At 35.7% G+C, this 12,038-nt stretch overlaps 5 protein-coding genes across 5 annotated transcripts; 4 read left to right on the plus strand and 1 right to left on the minus strand.

The window, feature by feature from the left end:
* Positions 1-98: 98 nt before the first annotated feature.
* On the plus strand, positions 99-642 carry GCK72_013552 (uncharacterized protein; the record flags this gene model as incomplete). The annotated part of the gene is made up of 4 exons (XM_003101286.2): positions 99-240; positions 291-363; positions 409-527; positions 572-642. The coding sequence occupies 4 exons, from the start codon at positions 99-101 to the stop codon at positions 640-642; spliced, it is 405 nt and encodes a 134-aa protein (XP_003101334.2).
* A 171-nt stretch (positions 643-813) lies between these two features.
* GCK72_013553 (uncharacterized protein) lies at positions 814-1,317 on the plus strand (the record flags this gene model as incomplete). The annotated part of the gene is made up of 3 exons (XM_003101294.2): positions 814-910; positions 956-1,052; positions 1,215-1,317. 3 exons carry the CDS (start codon positions 814-816, stop codon positions 1,315-1,317), a joined length of 297 nt encoding a protein of 98 aa, XP_003101342.1.
* A 4,326-nt stretch (positions 1,318-5,643) lies between these two features.
* GCK72_013554 (uncharacterized protein) lies at positions 5,644-7,458 on the plus strand (the record flags this gene model as incomplete). The annotated part of the gene is made up of 6 exons (XM_053729889.1): positions 5,644-5,718; positions 6,254-6,394; positions 6,657-6,719; positions 6,769-6,951; positions 6,998-7,077; positions 7,251-7,458. 6 exons carry the CDS (start codon positions 5,644-5,646, stop codon positions 7,456-7,458), a joined length of 750 nt encoding a protein of 249 aa, XP_053584661.1.
* A 421-nt stretch (positions 7,459-7,879) lies between these two features.
* GCK72_013555 (uncharacterized protein) lies at positions 7,880-8,233 on the plus strand (the record flags this gene model as incomplete). The annotated part of the gene is made up of 1 exon (XM_053729890.1): positions 7,880-8,233. The coding sequence occupies one exon, from the start codon at positions 7,880-7,882 to the stop codon at positions 8,231-8,233; it is 354 nt and encodes a 117-aa protein (XP_053584662.1).
* A 1,289-nt stretch (positions 8,234-9,522) lies between these two features.
* GCK72_013556 (uncharacterized protein) lies at positions 9,523-10,621 on the minus strand (the record flags this gene model as incomplete). The annotated part of the gene is made up of 3 exons (XM_003088143.2): positions 9,523-9,818; positions 9,871-10,494; positions 10,543-10,621. 3 exons carry the CDS (start codon positions 10,619-10,621, stop codon positions 9,523-9,525), a joined length of 999 nt encoding a protein of 332 aa, XP_003088191.2.
* Positions 10,622-12,038: the final 1,417 nt, after the last annotated feature.

The raw sequence follows: 12,038 nt of genomic DNA on the forward strand, positions 1-12,038 counted from the left end.
TTCATAGTTCTTTATGTGATGTGAATAGGATTCAGAGCCTATCGACTCTTATCTGAAAAATTCGAAGTTCTTTTCTAAATTTGTTTTCCGAATTTCGGATGTTCTTCTTTCCATTCTTCCGACGAATTCATTGCCACTTGAAAGACGAGGTATTGTATATTCGGAAAGAAGAATTCGAAGAGCCGATCAAGTCAGAATGGGTTCTCGAAATGCAGAATATCGAAAAGTACAGACCGAATGGTATGCAAATACTGACATTATCCAAAATTATATAAAATCAATAAATTCAGGACCAACGCTCCCTGATGGGTCAATTAATTGGCAATGCTCATGTATGGCTGGTGGATCTTTAGTAGCACATCGGTATACTTCATTATGCTGAAATTGATTTATTTTGTCCGGTTTCAGATGTGGAAACTACTTTCGAGAATTGTACGTTTGTATGAAGAGTGATGATAAACGAGATCCCTCTGAAAAGTGTCCGAATCAATTTGTGAATTGGGCGGCTTGTATGCAGAATATGAGTGGTACGAACCTTCTTGAATCCATCATTTAATTGACGGATTTCCAGATGAACGACGAGAAAAGATGCGGAAAGCGATGACGGAAGATTCCACAGAACTCAAAATTAGTGAAAAATAGTTGTCTTTTTGTTTTAATTTGTAGAAGTTGTTAGTAGTTTTTATATAAACTTTTTTTTATTAAAGCTTTGTTTTAAGTTTGAAAGTGTGAAGGATTTTTCCAGTTCATCTATTTCTTATTAACCGTATTCACCCAACACCTCTCTAAAAATGTAATATCAGATTCAGCAATATGGCGAAGGAAGAGATTCTAAAAATGGGACGAGAAGAATTCTTCAAATCCGTGAAAATGGAATACAGGCGATACTTTGAGCCATTTGAGGAACCAGGTATTTTGGACATTTAACTCGTTAGTCAAGCAAAATAATTTTTAGAATCAGTATATCCGGATGGACGCATCAATATTGATTGTACTTGTCTTCATTCTGCACTCGCTCATCGATGCGGTTACTTGATTAGGCAGGCGCTTGTGTAAGTTTATGTTGGACATTTGAAGAAAAACAAAGGATTTTTATATGAAAAATATTGTATTTATATGGAAAATTAGCAGAAAAAAGGACGAATCTGTCGAAATGTTCCGAAGCTTCCGAATCTGTAAGATCACCGAATTATTCTAAATATGTCTCATTGCAGATGCTTCAATGCATCAAAAACAACACCCCGCGGATTGGACTGTGAGAAAGAGTTCGTCGCACACGCTATCTGCACAGAGGAGTCGAACAGCAATTCTTCATAATCTTGTTTTCTATTTTTTGAATATTTTATTAGTTTTATTACGACTTTGTTAGCACGAATAAATGCAGAAACTTATATACATAAGGATGTTAAAGTCAACTTTCAGACATTAAAAAGTTCTCAATAACCTCTCAAAAATCACACAAAAAGAATAACATCGTTTGAGTAATTTGATCCGAAATTCCAGGATTCTCTCTAACAACTCACTTTTCACTTGGAAACACTTTTGAATTTTTGATTCTTTTCGTCCATTTTCTCTGTCTTCTTCCAACTTCAAAAAGTCAAGAATAGTGCAACGGTTAATTGAATTTAAACTCTGCTCTCCTCCAGGAGAAAATAAGAAAACCAATTGAATATCGCCACTGGAAGTCTCCGAAAACTTTTGTGACTCCAATTTTCTTTTTATTCACGTACTTTTCTCTTTCTGACGACGTCTTCTAGTAGTACAACCTGATTGATGTGTGATGAAAAAAGAATGAAAAACTTCTCGTTTCTTCGAATTAACTTGATTCGTTTCTCCTTCGTTTGATTAGCAGCTGTCACTTTCAGAAGCTACTTTTGAAGTGAAGAATTGAGTGAAAGAGCTTCTTCTTCTCCTTCTTTTAGTATTTATGAAAGAATCTGAAATTCAAGGAATTTCTTTTTCTTTGTTTTTCAATTGAAATTGTTCGTTATTTTGCATCACGACCCGGTCAGTAACAAGAAAAACCGAACTCATCTCTATATTGCCTAGTTTTAACAGTAGGTTTTTAATAACTCTGAACGTGTTTGAAACTGGGTTGAATACTGTTTTTTGAAACTTAAAATTATCATTCCTCTACTGCTTAAAGATTCATCGTTTTAGAACTGACCCAATATAAAACGGTACTGAAACGGGGTTCAGTTTGCAAACAATGTTTTCAAATTCTGATAATGCAAAATAACTTTTTTCGGTCACTATGTATATTGTTTTTTGATATAAATGAGATTATAAACTATTTTCGGAACTTTGATGCATACGAGAAGAACACGCTAAATTCTAAAATGGAGCTAGACTCTACAAAGTGCATCGTTTCCAGGTAATTCTCCTATCTTGGGAAATGGAAATGGGACACTTCACGGAGTCATAACATGCTTCCTGTGAGCATTCAGCACATTCTCAAGATAAATTGTTTTTATATATCGAGAGCACGTTCGTCGAACTCTTTTTTTTTTTTTTAAATTCACTGTTTCAAGAGACAATCAAAGAGGTCCATTGATCCGCCTAATTGATTATCTCATTATCCCAGATGATCATAAGTTTCATCATGAAGACATTTTCAAAAGTGGCCCAACCTAATTTTTTTCTCGAACTCAGGAACTGTTAAAGATCTCAAACTATATTTGTAAGTGATCAAACCGAATAATCAATCAGTCTCTATTTCCTTTCCAAACACTTCATATGAAGGGATCAATTGGTAATGACAAAAATTATCTAAAGCCTATTTGGAAACAGAAAAGAAAATTCGAGTAAAAGTTCAAAAAACCTCGAAAAGCTCGAAAGTGTATCCCTACTTTTTGATCTCATCTCATTTCCCTTCAGACGACTTTTCTTCCCTCCCGATGTGACGTGGATTTATCTATTTCCAACTCAAAGATCATCTCCTAATGATCGATCATTTCGAGAATTCCTTTGTTTTCTCTCTTCCCTATAATTAATGCCCTTATTCTGTCGTCTCCAAAATGTAGCCCTTTTCTCCCGTTTTTCACTCATTTCCATATCTTTTTGGAGCTCTTCTTTTTTTCTTTAAACATATGTTTATGTATGTATATCCGTTTTCTTTTTTCTTCTTCTTTTTTTGCTTCTTCGGTTCTTTTTGGAGCCGATAATTCAATTCAGAGCCTTTTCTTATTCGTAGGAGAGGTCTTCTGAAGAAGAAGAAGAAGATGTACATCCATTCGTTCTTCTTCGTTTCTTGCCATCTCTGCTGTAATAATCAGAGAGATGTCAGTGTCTGCTGCCGGATGGATGTCCTATTTCCGGTTTTTCAGTTTCTCGGAGCATTGAAAATAACATATTCCAAGTGGCACTCAACATTGATTCTTCCTTCTCTTTTTGACTGAAAGAGTTGCGGAGGAGGTTTTCTTGAATTAAATATTGAGTGTTCTGGTGTGACAATTCAAGTTCGAAACATTCTGAAGCTTCAGTCAATACTTGAATTCTCTTTTTTTCTCTCTGTTATTCAAGTTAATCCCATTTTAGTTAATTGAATCTTTTGGAACGTTTGGAAAGTTGAGAAACAAACTGCGGACGTTTTTGACTTTTTTATATTCTGAAATTTTCATGAAGAATACATGTCATTGTGAAAGTTTAGCTATTTACTACTAAGGCCAATTACCAAATCATCAAGTCCGAATCTTGAAACCCAGCAGACGTCCCAGAAATTCTAATGAAGTACCGTTTCATGTTCTCTGGATATATATTGTCATATTCTCATGTTCGTTAATAAGAAGTTTCCTCTCTTTTCTTTTTTGCTAGACACAGGGATCTCAGATCCCCTTTGATTTAATTAAAATGTTCTTGAAACAGACTTCGTAAAAAATGAGACTTAGTATCAACTCTAGTATTTTATTCAATGTTTGTATACATCATCGGAGATTACCGCTCTTGCAATAAGAACATTTCAGACTCTATCGAAAACATATAAAATTGGAACAGTAATTTTGCATGTTTTGCCTCTCGAGATAGTCTACCTTTCTCATTTTTATCTAGGTTAGATGAAAAAGATTCGACGTTAAGAAATTTCAAAGAATACATTTTTATTTTCACTTAGTCAACTCTCTTTGATAATTGGGGTGACTGAATAATCCAGTACTTTGCTCACTTTCCTCCATATTCTTTCCCCATTCACTTTTCTTCAATTCAACTTCTTTCCGTTTTCCAGAATTCCTCCACCAACCAAAAGGATGCCTTCCCTGTCGAAATCAGTGATAGGGAGCAGTGCAGAAGAAAGAGAACTACAGATATGCCGTCTTGGATGGTCTCTTCTTCTTTTGTGGTTGATCATGATCATTTACATGACAAAAGTATCGATAGTCTCTTATCAATTGTTATGTTAATTTCTTTTATAGGAGATTTGGTTTGGTGAGACATCGATTGGATTGGAAGAGGAAAGATTGGTTCGAAGAAGGAAACGCTCTATTTACAGTGACGATTAAAGCAGGAGTCCGGTGAGTTTTCCTATTCAATTTGGAAGTATTGGCATCTCATTGACTGCATAATTTTAAACATAAACAGATAGTTTCTATGAGGTAGTCCTCCCCAGAAAAATCGAATGATAATTATGAGAATTTGTTTGCCACAAATGCTGCTTGTTGAGTAATTCGTCAAACCAATTGTTCTAAATTCATTAATACAGTTGATTTTTATTTTCTTACATTCACAAATAATCTTTCGCCAAAAAAGTAATCAGAGCCATTTTAAAAAGTAGTCAGATCAGTCATTTGAATAACTAATTGACTATTCTTTCTCGCTTTCCCTGATTCAAATTGTTTTTGAAAAATGAACTTGTGTTGCTCTTGGAATGTTTCTTTAGAAACAATCAATGAATTCAAAATATTGCGAAACAGAATAGTTTTTCAATATTTCTGTCTGTTGCTCTCAAAAACGAACATCAGTTGATATAGAATGGTCGAACCAATCAAGCAGAGAGAGGTGATATAGTCATAGTTTTTCTGAAACGGGATTAAATTTTTCAACTCTTGTTAACCGAATTTTCGAAACTGTTATTCCGTGGATCAGACGAGGAAGTTATACAAATTTAGCTGTGAATTGAACTTCTGTACGTAGATTCCAGCATCAATGCGCGACGAAACAGTTTTCACAATCTCAAACTCTTCCCAATATCCCACGTTTTTCAGTCTTGAAAACCTCAGATTTCGGAAACAATGGGGTGGTCCAAAGACAAAAGGTTGGACATAATTGGAGGTACAAACGCCCTGGCGAGAGAAGAGGGGACGAGGTGTTTGTTCTTCTGCCTCCTCATTCCCTTCTTTTCCCTATAGCAACACCTTTTTGCCTTTAGTCTTCTTTCTAAATTTTCCATTTTCAGGCTGGTCTTCTTCTTCTCTTCTTCTTCATCTTTCCACTCTTTTTCTTATTTTCTTCTTTCCAAAAACTCCTCTGGGTAAGTTTGTATTCGTTCGTGTTCAATCAAATATTCCAAGGTGTTGAAGGTGTTTCCAAGGTCCTCTCTTTCTCGTTAAATGGAGCAAGTTATCACGCAATCCTCCGTCTAAACCACCCAGTCTCATTCCCATTTTCCCTTCCTAACTAACACTCTTCCATCATTCGAATGCTTCATCTAGAATGATTCCGGACAACTTTTGTGATCGACTCTACGTTGGTGGATTCTCGACGAACTTGAGCAGTGACCAAATTCGGGTAAGTGTGTATGTAATCGGATAGGAAGGGTTGGAAATGGGAGAAATATGATTCAAAAGAGAAGGGGGAGAGGTGGTGGTAGAAAAAGAAGGACATGTAAAATTATAGGTTAGTTTATTAGTTTATTGATTCGTAACAAGTGTTGGGTAGAAGCGAAAAAATAATTGTAGGTTGAATCGAAATCTGCATTGTAACCGGAACCGGCGTACTATCTTGCCGAGTTGTAGTTGAAACAATAGTGATGTGAGCCTCAAAGGAGTTTTGATATTCTGAAAATGTTTCCGCATAACAACAATAACCTAGTAACTCCTTGGAGAGATTTCAGGGTATCTGATTAGAAAACTAAAAGTAATTTTCACAATTTATTGCTTTATTCGAACGCCTCTATTGGGATTCATGATACGAGACAATTATTGAATGCAATACTAAAACCTCATCTTGCTACAGTAATCCCTACCTAAACGGAATGTTAAGGCGGTAATGAAATAGAATATACCAACATAATACTGTCGTTACCATCACCTTCTAATTACAGGCCCTAATCTCCCAATCAGCTGCTCCATTTGAAGTGAACATCGAAATCGTGGAGAATGGATCTCGGAGACATCGAGGATTTGCATTCGTTCAATGTCGCAACCCTGCGGAGGCCAGTGTTCTCATGGCCAAGTTTTCAGCGGTACGTTCTTCTCTTTTTTAGAGAAAATTACAGCTGCATAGTTTATCGTTTTAATTCAAAAGCGTCATACCATTTCAGCAACCAAAGGATGCCTTCTAGGCTATAAAAGGTTTGAGAAAAATGCTCTGATTAATTATTTGATCCATCTAGATTCTGCAATTATTGATCTGATTCAACTCGTAATGATACAAATACTTATGTTATCCCTTTCACTTCTTTTGATTCTAGTTGGTTTTGTCTAATCTGAAACTCGTAATTTCAGCTCTTCACGAAAGTCAACTTCGCCAAACGAGAGCCAAAACCTGCGGATAATGTCATGAGCAATGTGAGAATTTCACTCCCAGATTCATTCTCGTACATCCAATTATTTTCAGATCTCCAACGTGTTCGTGCGTGGAATTAATCGTGAAATGTCAGACACTGAACTCTTTCAAGCATTCGGTGGAGTCACTGATGGCGTTGTTCAGTGCCACGTGGCTGATGGATACGGTTTCGTTCTTTTTGACACTAGAGCGAATGCTCAGAAAAAGATCACAGAGATGGATGGAACTGTTTTAGTATGTAGACTTTTCAAATTTGTTTTTTGAAATTGGGACTTTTCAGAACGGAAAATCGATTTCAGTGAGCTGGGCGCGTCCGGATACTCTTGGAAGAAAAAGAAAAAGACCGATGAATGAAGAGAGGTTAGTCATTTAAAAGATGGATGTAGATCTTGTTCAATTAGAAAGAAAACAGTTGTTGGAATTGATAATTTACTGTTTCAAGCTTCATTTAGAAAAATTGATTCATGGACTCATTTCGATGGTCATTTGGAAAACGATTCCTTCATAATTCCTTCAATTAGCCTCATTTTCAGCTCAACACTCTCCACACCTGACCTCGGATACGCTTCTCTTCTGAAACGACCAGCTATCCCGTCTCAACTTTTCCAGTTGTCACCACAACCACCAGTTCTCCAACCGTCTCTTTTTCCTCTTCTCAACCCAACATACCCCCTCTTATTTCCTCCAAACCCATTGCTAGCTCAGCCCGATTTGTCTCAGTACTTGAATTTTCTTATGTAATAAAAAAATAGTTTTGAAGTTTCATTGCTTTCGCACTTTCATGAAATGCAGGGTATGGTATGAAAAATATTTTGAGCAGATTTTGATGCAGTAATTCTCAAAATTATTACAATATCACTTGATTTCAATCTAAAACTAGGTCACATTCAACAGACGACATAATTTGTTTGTGCGTAGTTGATATTGTCAAAGATATTAAAAAACCTTTTGTCCTTCAAAATAGTTGTCGAACTATTTCCGGTTTCTTTTTTTTGAAAAACACCAAGAACCCTAGACTTACAAATTTCTGAAAACTTTCAGAAACTTGCATTCTGAAGATCAAAATTAAAATTTCAAACTTTTTTCATTTGAAGATCAAAGTGGGATCTGAGATTGGATTAAAATTTTAATCGTGATTCAAAACTCGTTCAAACAATTGGTCATGGAAATTGTCTTCGAACGCTCCGAAGTCGCCACATCACTCGCTCGATGTCCAACAGAAATCGACATGAAAACGATCGGAGAAGTTGTGACCAAGTACTCTGGATTATCTTCTAGCATTCAAAACTGCCGTGTTACTCAGCACGTTGTCGCTCCAACCGAAAAGGGAGAATCCATCGTCCGTTTCGGTTCTCCACTTCATCGGGTCATTGAACTAGTCAGAAAGATGAGCGAGTTCGGATCGGCATGGAAAATCAATGTGGACAACTTTGATGAAGATCTCGGTGGTTCGAATGTGAAGCTGTGCTTGAAGAAGGGATGGCTGAAATGCAAGAAAGATGTACATATTACGTAATTGGAAAACAATTCAAATCTCGCGATATTGTTAGAGAAGTCATGGAAGGAGTGATGATGGGAGGAGGAGGATATACAGTTGCTGATCTTCAGAAACATGGTGTGCTTGATGCGATGTCAGTTGAGTGAGTTTCGAGTTTTGGAAAAAATAAAATAGTCAATCGAACATTTTCAGAATCACTATCGAATGGGATTTCGCTCAAGGGAAACATCTTCAAATAGCACCCAGTTTTCGACTCCAGATTATCCGCTAGACTCCTCCCAACTCCTTTTCTTTTCCATACTTTTGGTCCTATTCACTCAAACTCACCTTTCAAATTTTTCCACTCGTCAAATTTTCACTTCTGTGATGGTCGTGTGCCTCTTCCCTTCTACTGTGATATTTTCTCCCGCTTTTCTCGTTTTATTTGTGACTCCAACTCCAGTTATCTCGTCGGTTTTCGTTCACTCGTCTTCAATAAACCTTCATGATCTCTAATTTTTATTTTCTAGTTTCAAAATCCTCTTCTTTTCAGATCTTTTTGTTTCGATTTCGTCTTCGCGTAGTTCTCCTATTCCATGATTTGAACTCCTGGAAAAAAGAAAGAACTGCCTCAGAAAGTTAAATTCCGTAAAATAATGAAAAAGAAATATTACCTGGTAGTTGTTCTTGCTCCTTGGATGATCGGAATATGCAGGACTGATAGCAGAAATAATAACAGCTGTCTTCTTTTGAAACCTATTTTTGTGGATAACTGTTAAATTTCATAAATAAAACGATTTTTAACCGCGATTAAAATTTTATTCAATCTCAAATCCTGCTTTGAAAAAAGTTTGAAATTTCGATTTTGATCTTCAAAATGCAAGTTTCTGAATGTTTTCATTAATTTGTAAGCCTAGGGTTCTTGGTGTTTTTCGAAAAAAAACCGGGAACAGTTCGTAAACACTTCCGAAGGGAAGAACTTCTGATCAATGCTATCTAATGGCTGATAAAAAGATTGCAGAACTGGCAAAGTTTGTGGATCAACAAGTGGTCGATGCGTTGTGGTGTGCCGAGTTGAATCGGTGTTGACGAGAGGAAAAGAGAAGAGAAAACCCCTTTAATTAATAACATGACAAAATGAAGATTTCTAATTTATTATTTATATGTTTATGGCACACAGACAAATAAGATAAGGTTGGAAATGAAAACAGAAAACAAGATTATGCAACAACTGTAAATTCAATGGTAATTTAAAAGTTCACTGGAGTATCGGTGACGAATTTGGAAATTTTCAGACAGATTTGATAGCTGTCAGCATTCTCAGCATATCAACAGAACAGGATTTTCGAATCAAACTCTTCAGATGGTTGCTCTCTGTGTTCCTTCAGTATATCCATTGAAGATTTTCTTGATTCTTTTTTCATTTTCAGAAAATCTCGAACTGTCAAAACTTCTTCTTTTTCTTCTTCGTTCATTTCATTCTTGTGCTCCTGTTTCTTGACTTTTCCCTTCTTACTCGAGTTCTTTCCAACACTCTCTTCAACTCTCTTGACTGCATCATTTGAAAGATACGGTTTCAGAAAACTCAAGTCCACTGGAGTTTCTGATTTCTTTGTAGTTTTTGCTGAAAAGAAAATTGATCGATTGAGTTTTCTATGGTAAGAAGGGGCACCTACGTTTTTTAGAAATAGTCTTCGAGCATTTATTATTTTCCTTCTCAATCAAATCTTGCTTCTGTTTTTTCAACAATGCTGTCATAACTTCTTCAAAAGCCAAAAAATGAGCCGTGCTTGGGTCTTCATTCGAACTCAATAGTCGAATGTATTCCTTTTGATACTTGGATCGATCGATATCATTGAATCTCTTATACATTATCCATTGAGCTGGTTCCACTATTTTCAGTGCCTTCTTTGGATTCGTCATCATCAATTCTCTCTTATTCTCAATAATCTTTTGAACCATTTCGGTTCCTGCCGAAATCATTTCCATTGCTGTCAACTGAGATTCATATTCCTTCAATTTCCTCTCATGCTCCTCTTCTTGTTGATTGTAATCGTCATCATCTTGGACATAAACGCAATATTGGAAAAATCCATACCAATTGTAATACACCATTCCTTCTTTCTCGTGAATAAGTTGAGGGAAATGCTTCTCAACAAGCTCTTTACAAATTTCCTCGAAATTCTCAGGAATATTTGAACCTGTCTCCAAATACCACGCGAGTTCTCTCATTTTAATTTTGTTTGAATTAAACAATTCAAGAGCGATTTCCACGGGAACATGTTTGTAGTTTTCTGGTTCTAAAAAATAAATAAATTTGGATTAGGATTAGGTAAACAAGCACTTACGTTGCCAGAATTCATGAATTTTCTCTAGGATTGAAGTAGATAATTTTGTATTTGAAGTAGAAATAATAGACTTATTCATTTTCTAATTCGTGAATGAAAAGGAAGAAGACTAACAAGATGACTAGAGACGGGAAGAGTGAATCTATATTTTTCGAAAATAGTAAATGGCGGGAAGGACAGATGTGAGATGTGAAGACGAACGATGCTCCGTTTGAAAACCGCCAATGTTACAGATTCCAGTGGAGCGCGCTCACCAATTAGAGAAAGGGGAAACATGCCAGGCGGCTGTCAATACAGACTGTCCGAAATTATAAAGAAGAAGGTTTGAGCAAGAATATTGGTTCTAAGGAGAGAGGTCAGCTGGATGAGATTGCAGGCGGCGTACATTAGAATACTGGTACTAACGTAAAATATTGCATACTTATTCTGAAGCATAAATCTGAAGCGATTTTTCTAAAACTCATGAAAAAAGATAATCATGTTTCAAGGCGTCAGATGGATTCAATTTACTTTCAGAATTCCAAGCATCTAAATAGAAGAGTTCTTTCATTCCGCGGTTTGATGGCAAATGATGTGGGATTCTAGGAACATTTTGAAATTTTAAACAGACATGGGTTTATTCAGAAATGATATGATCTTCAAAGAAAAAGAATGAATGAATTATTTATTGCGATGAACAGTTATGAAATAAGCCTTATTGAAAGCAGAACAATGATGCCGGGGTTTGCAAAATAATCGGAATTCTTCAGTGAAGTACCATGTTGAAGTTTCGATGGACAGAAGATACACATAAAAGTGTAGAAACAGCATTAAATTCGTCTGAAAATTTTTATTTTGTTTGAAAGGATGATTTCCCACATTTAATTACATCAACTTTTAGCTTATAGGAAACACTAATAGATAACTGCAAAAACCCAAAACGAGTGATTTACATAAATATCATGTTTTCTATTAAATTTATGAAAAAAAAACGCTTGCTTCCGAAATAGAAATGATGTCAAAATAAATAAGTCTGCCTATCAGAAGTATTTTAATTAAAACAAAAGCTTTATGGAGTTTAAATGAGATTCATTAACTGAATTCTCGATATTTATTAGCTCGACACACTTCTTACAACCGCGCTCTACCGAAATCGAAGAAAATTGTGTGCGAAATTGAGAGACACAGAAAAAAGAGGGCATTTCGGTGGAGCGCAGTTGTAAGAAATGTACCAAGCTAATATCATTGTCGAAGAAAAATATATTTAAACATAAACCTAATCAGTATAAATTTGTGATGTTTCTACTGGAACTTACACAATAGGGAAGCGATAAATATCCAATTAATGTGAAAGATAGAGTGATGATTGCAATTGATAACCAATTGGTTTTGATTGGAAACTTCGGAATCAGAATAGTTTCAAAGTAGAAAAATCTGATCAAAGAATATGTGGAGAACATGAAAGCCATCAATCTTGCATAGTTGATTCCCTGTAATCAAGAAAAATTAGTCTAAAA

The sequence above is a fragment of the Caenorhabditis remanei genome, chromosome IV (genome assembly GCF_010183535.1).
Source record: "Caenorhabditis remanei strain PX506 chromosome IV, whole genome shotgun sequence".
In the NCBI taxonomy this organism is placed as follows: Eukaryota; Metazoa; Nematoda; class Chromadorea; order Rhabditida; family Rhabditidae; genus Caenorhabditis; species Caenorhabditis remanei.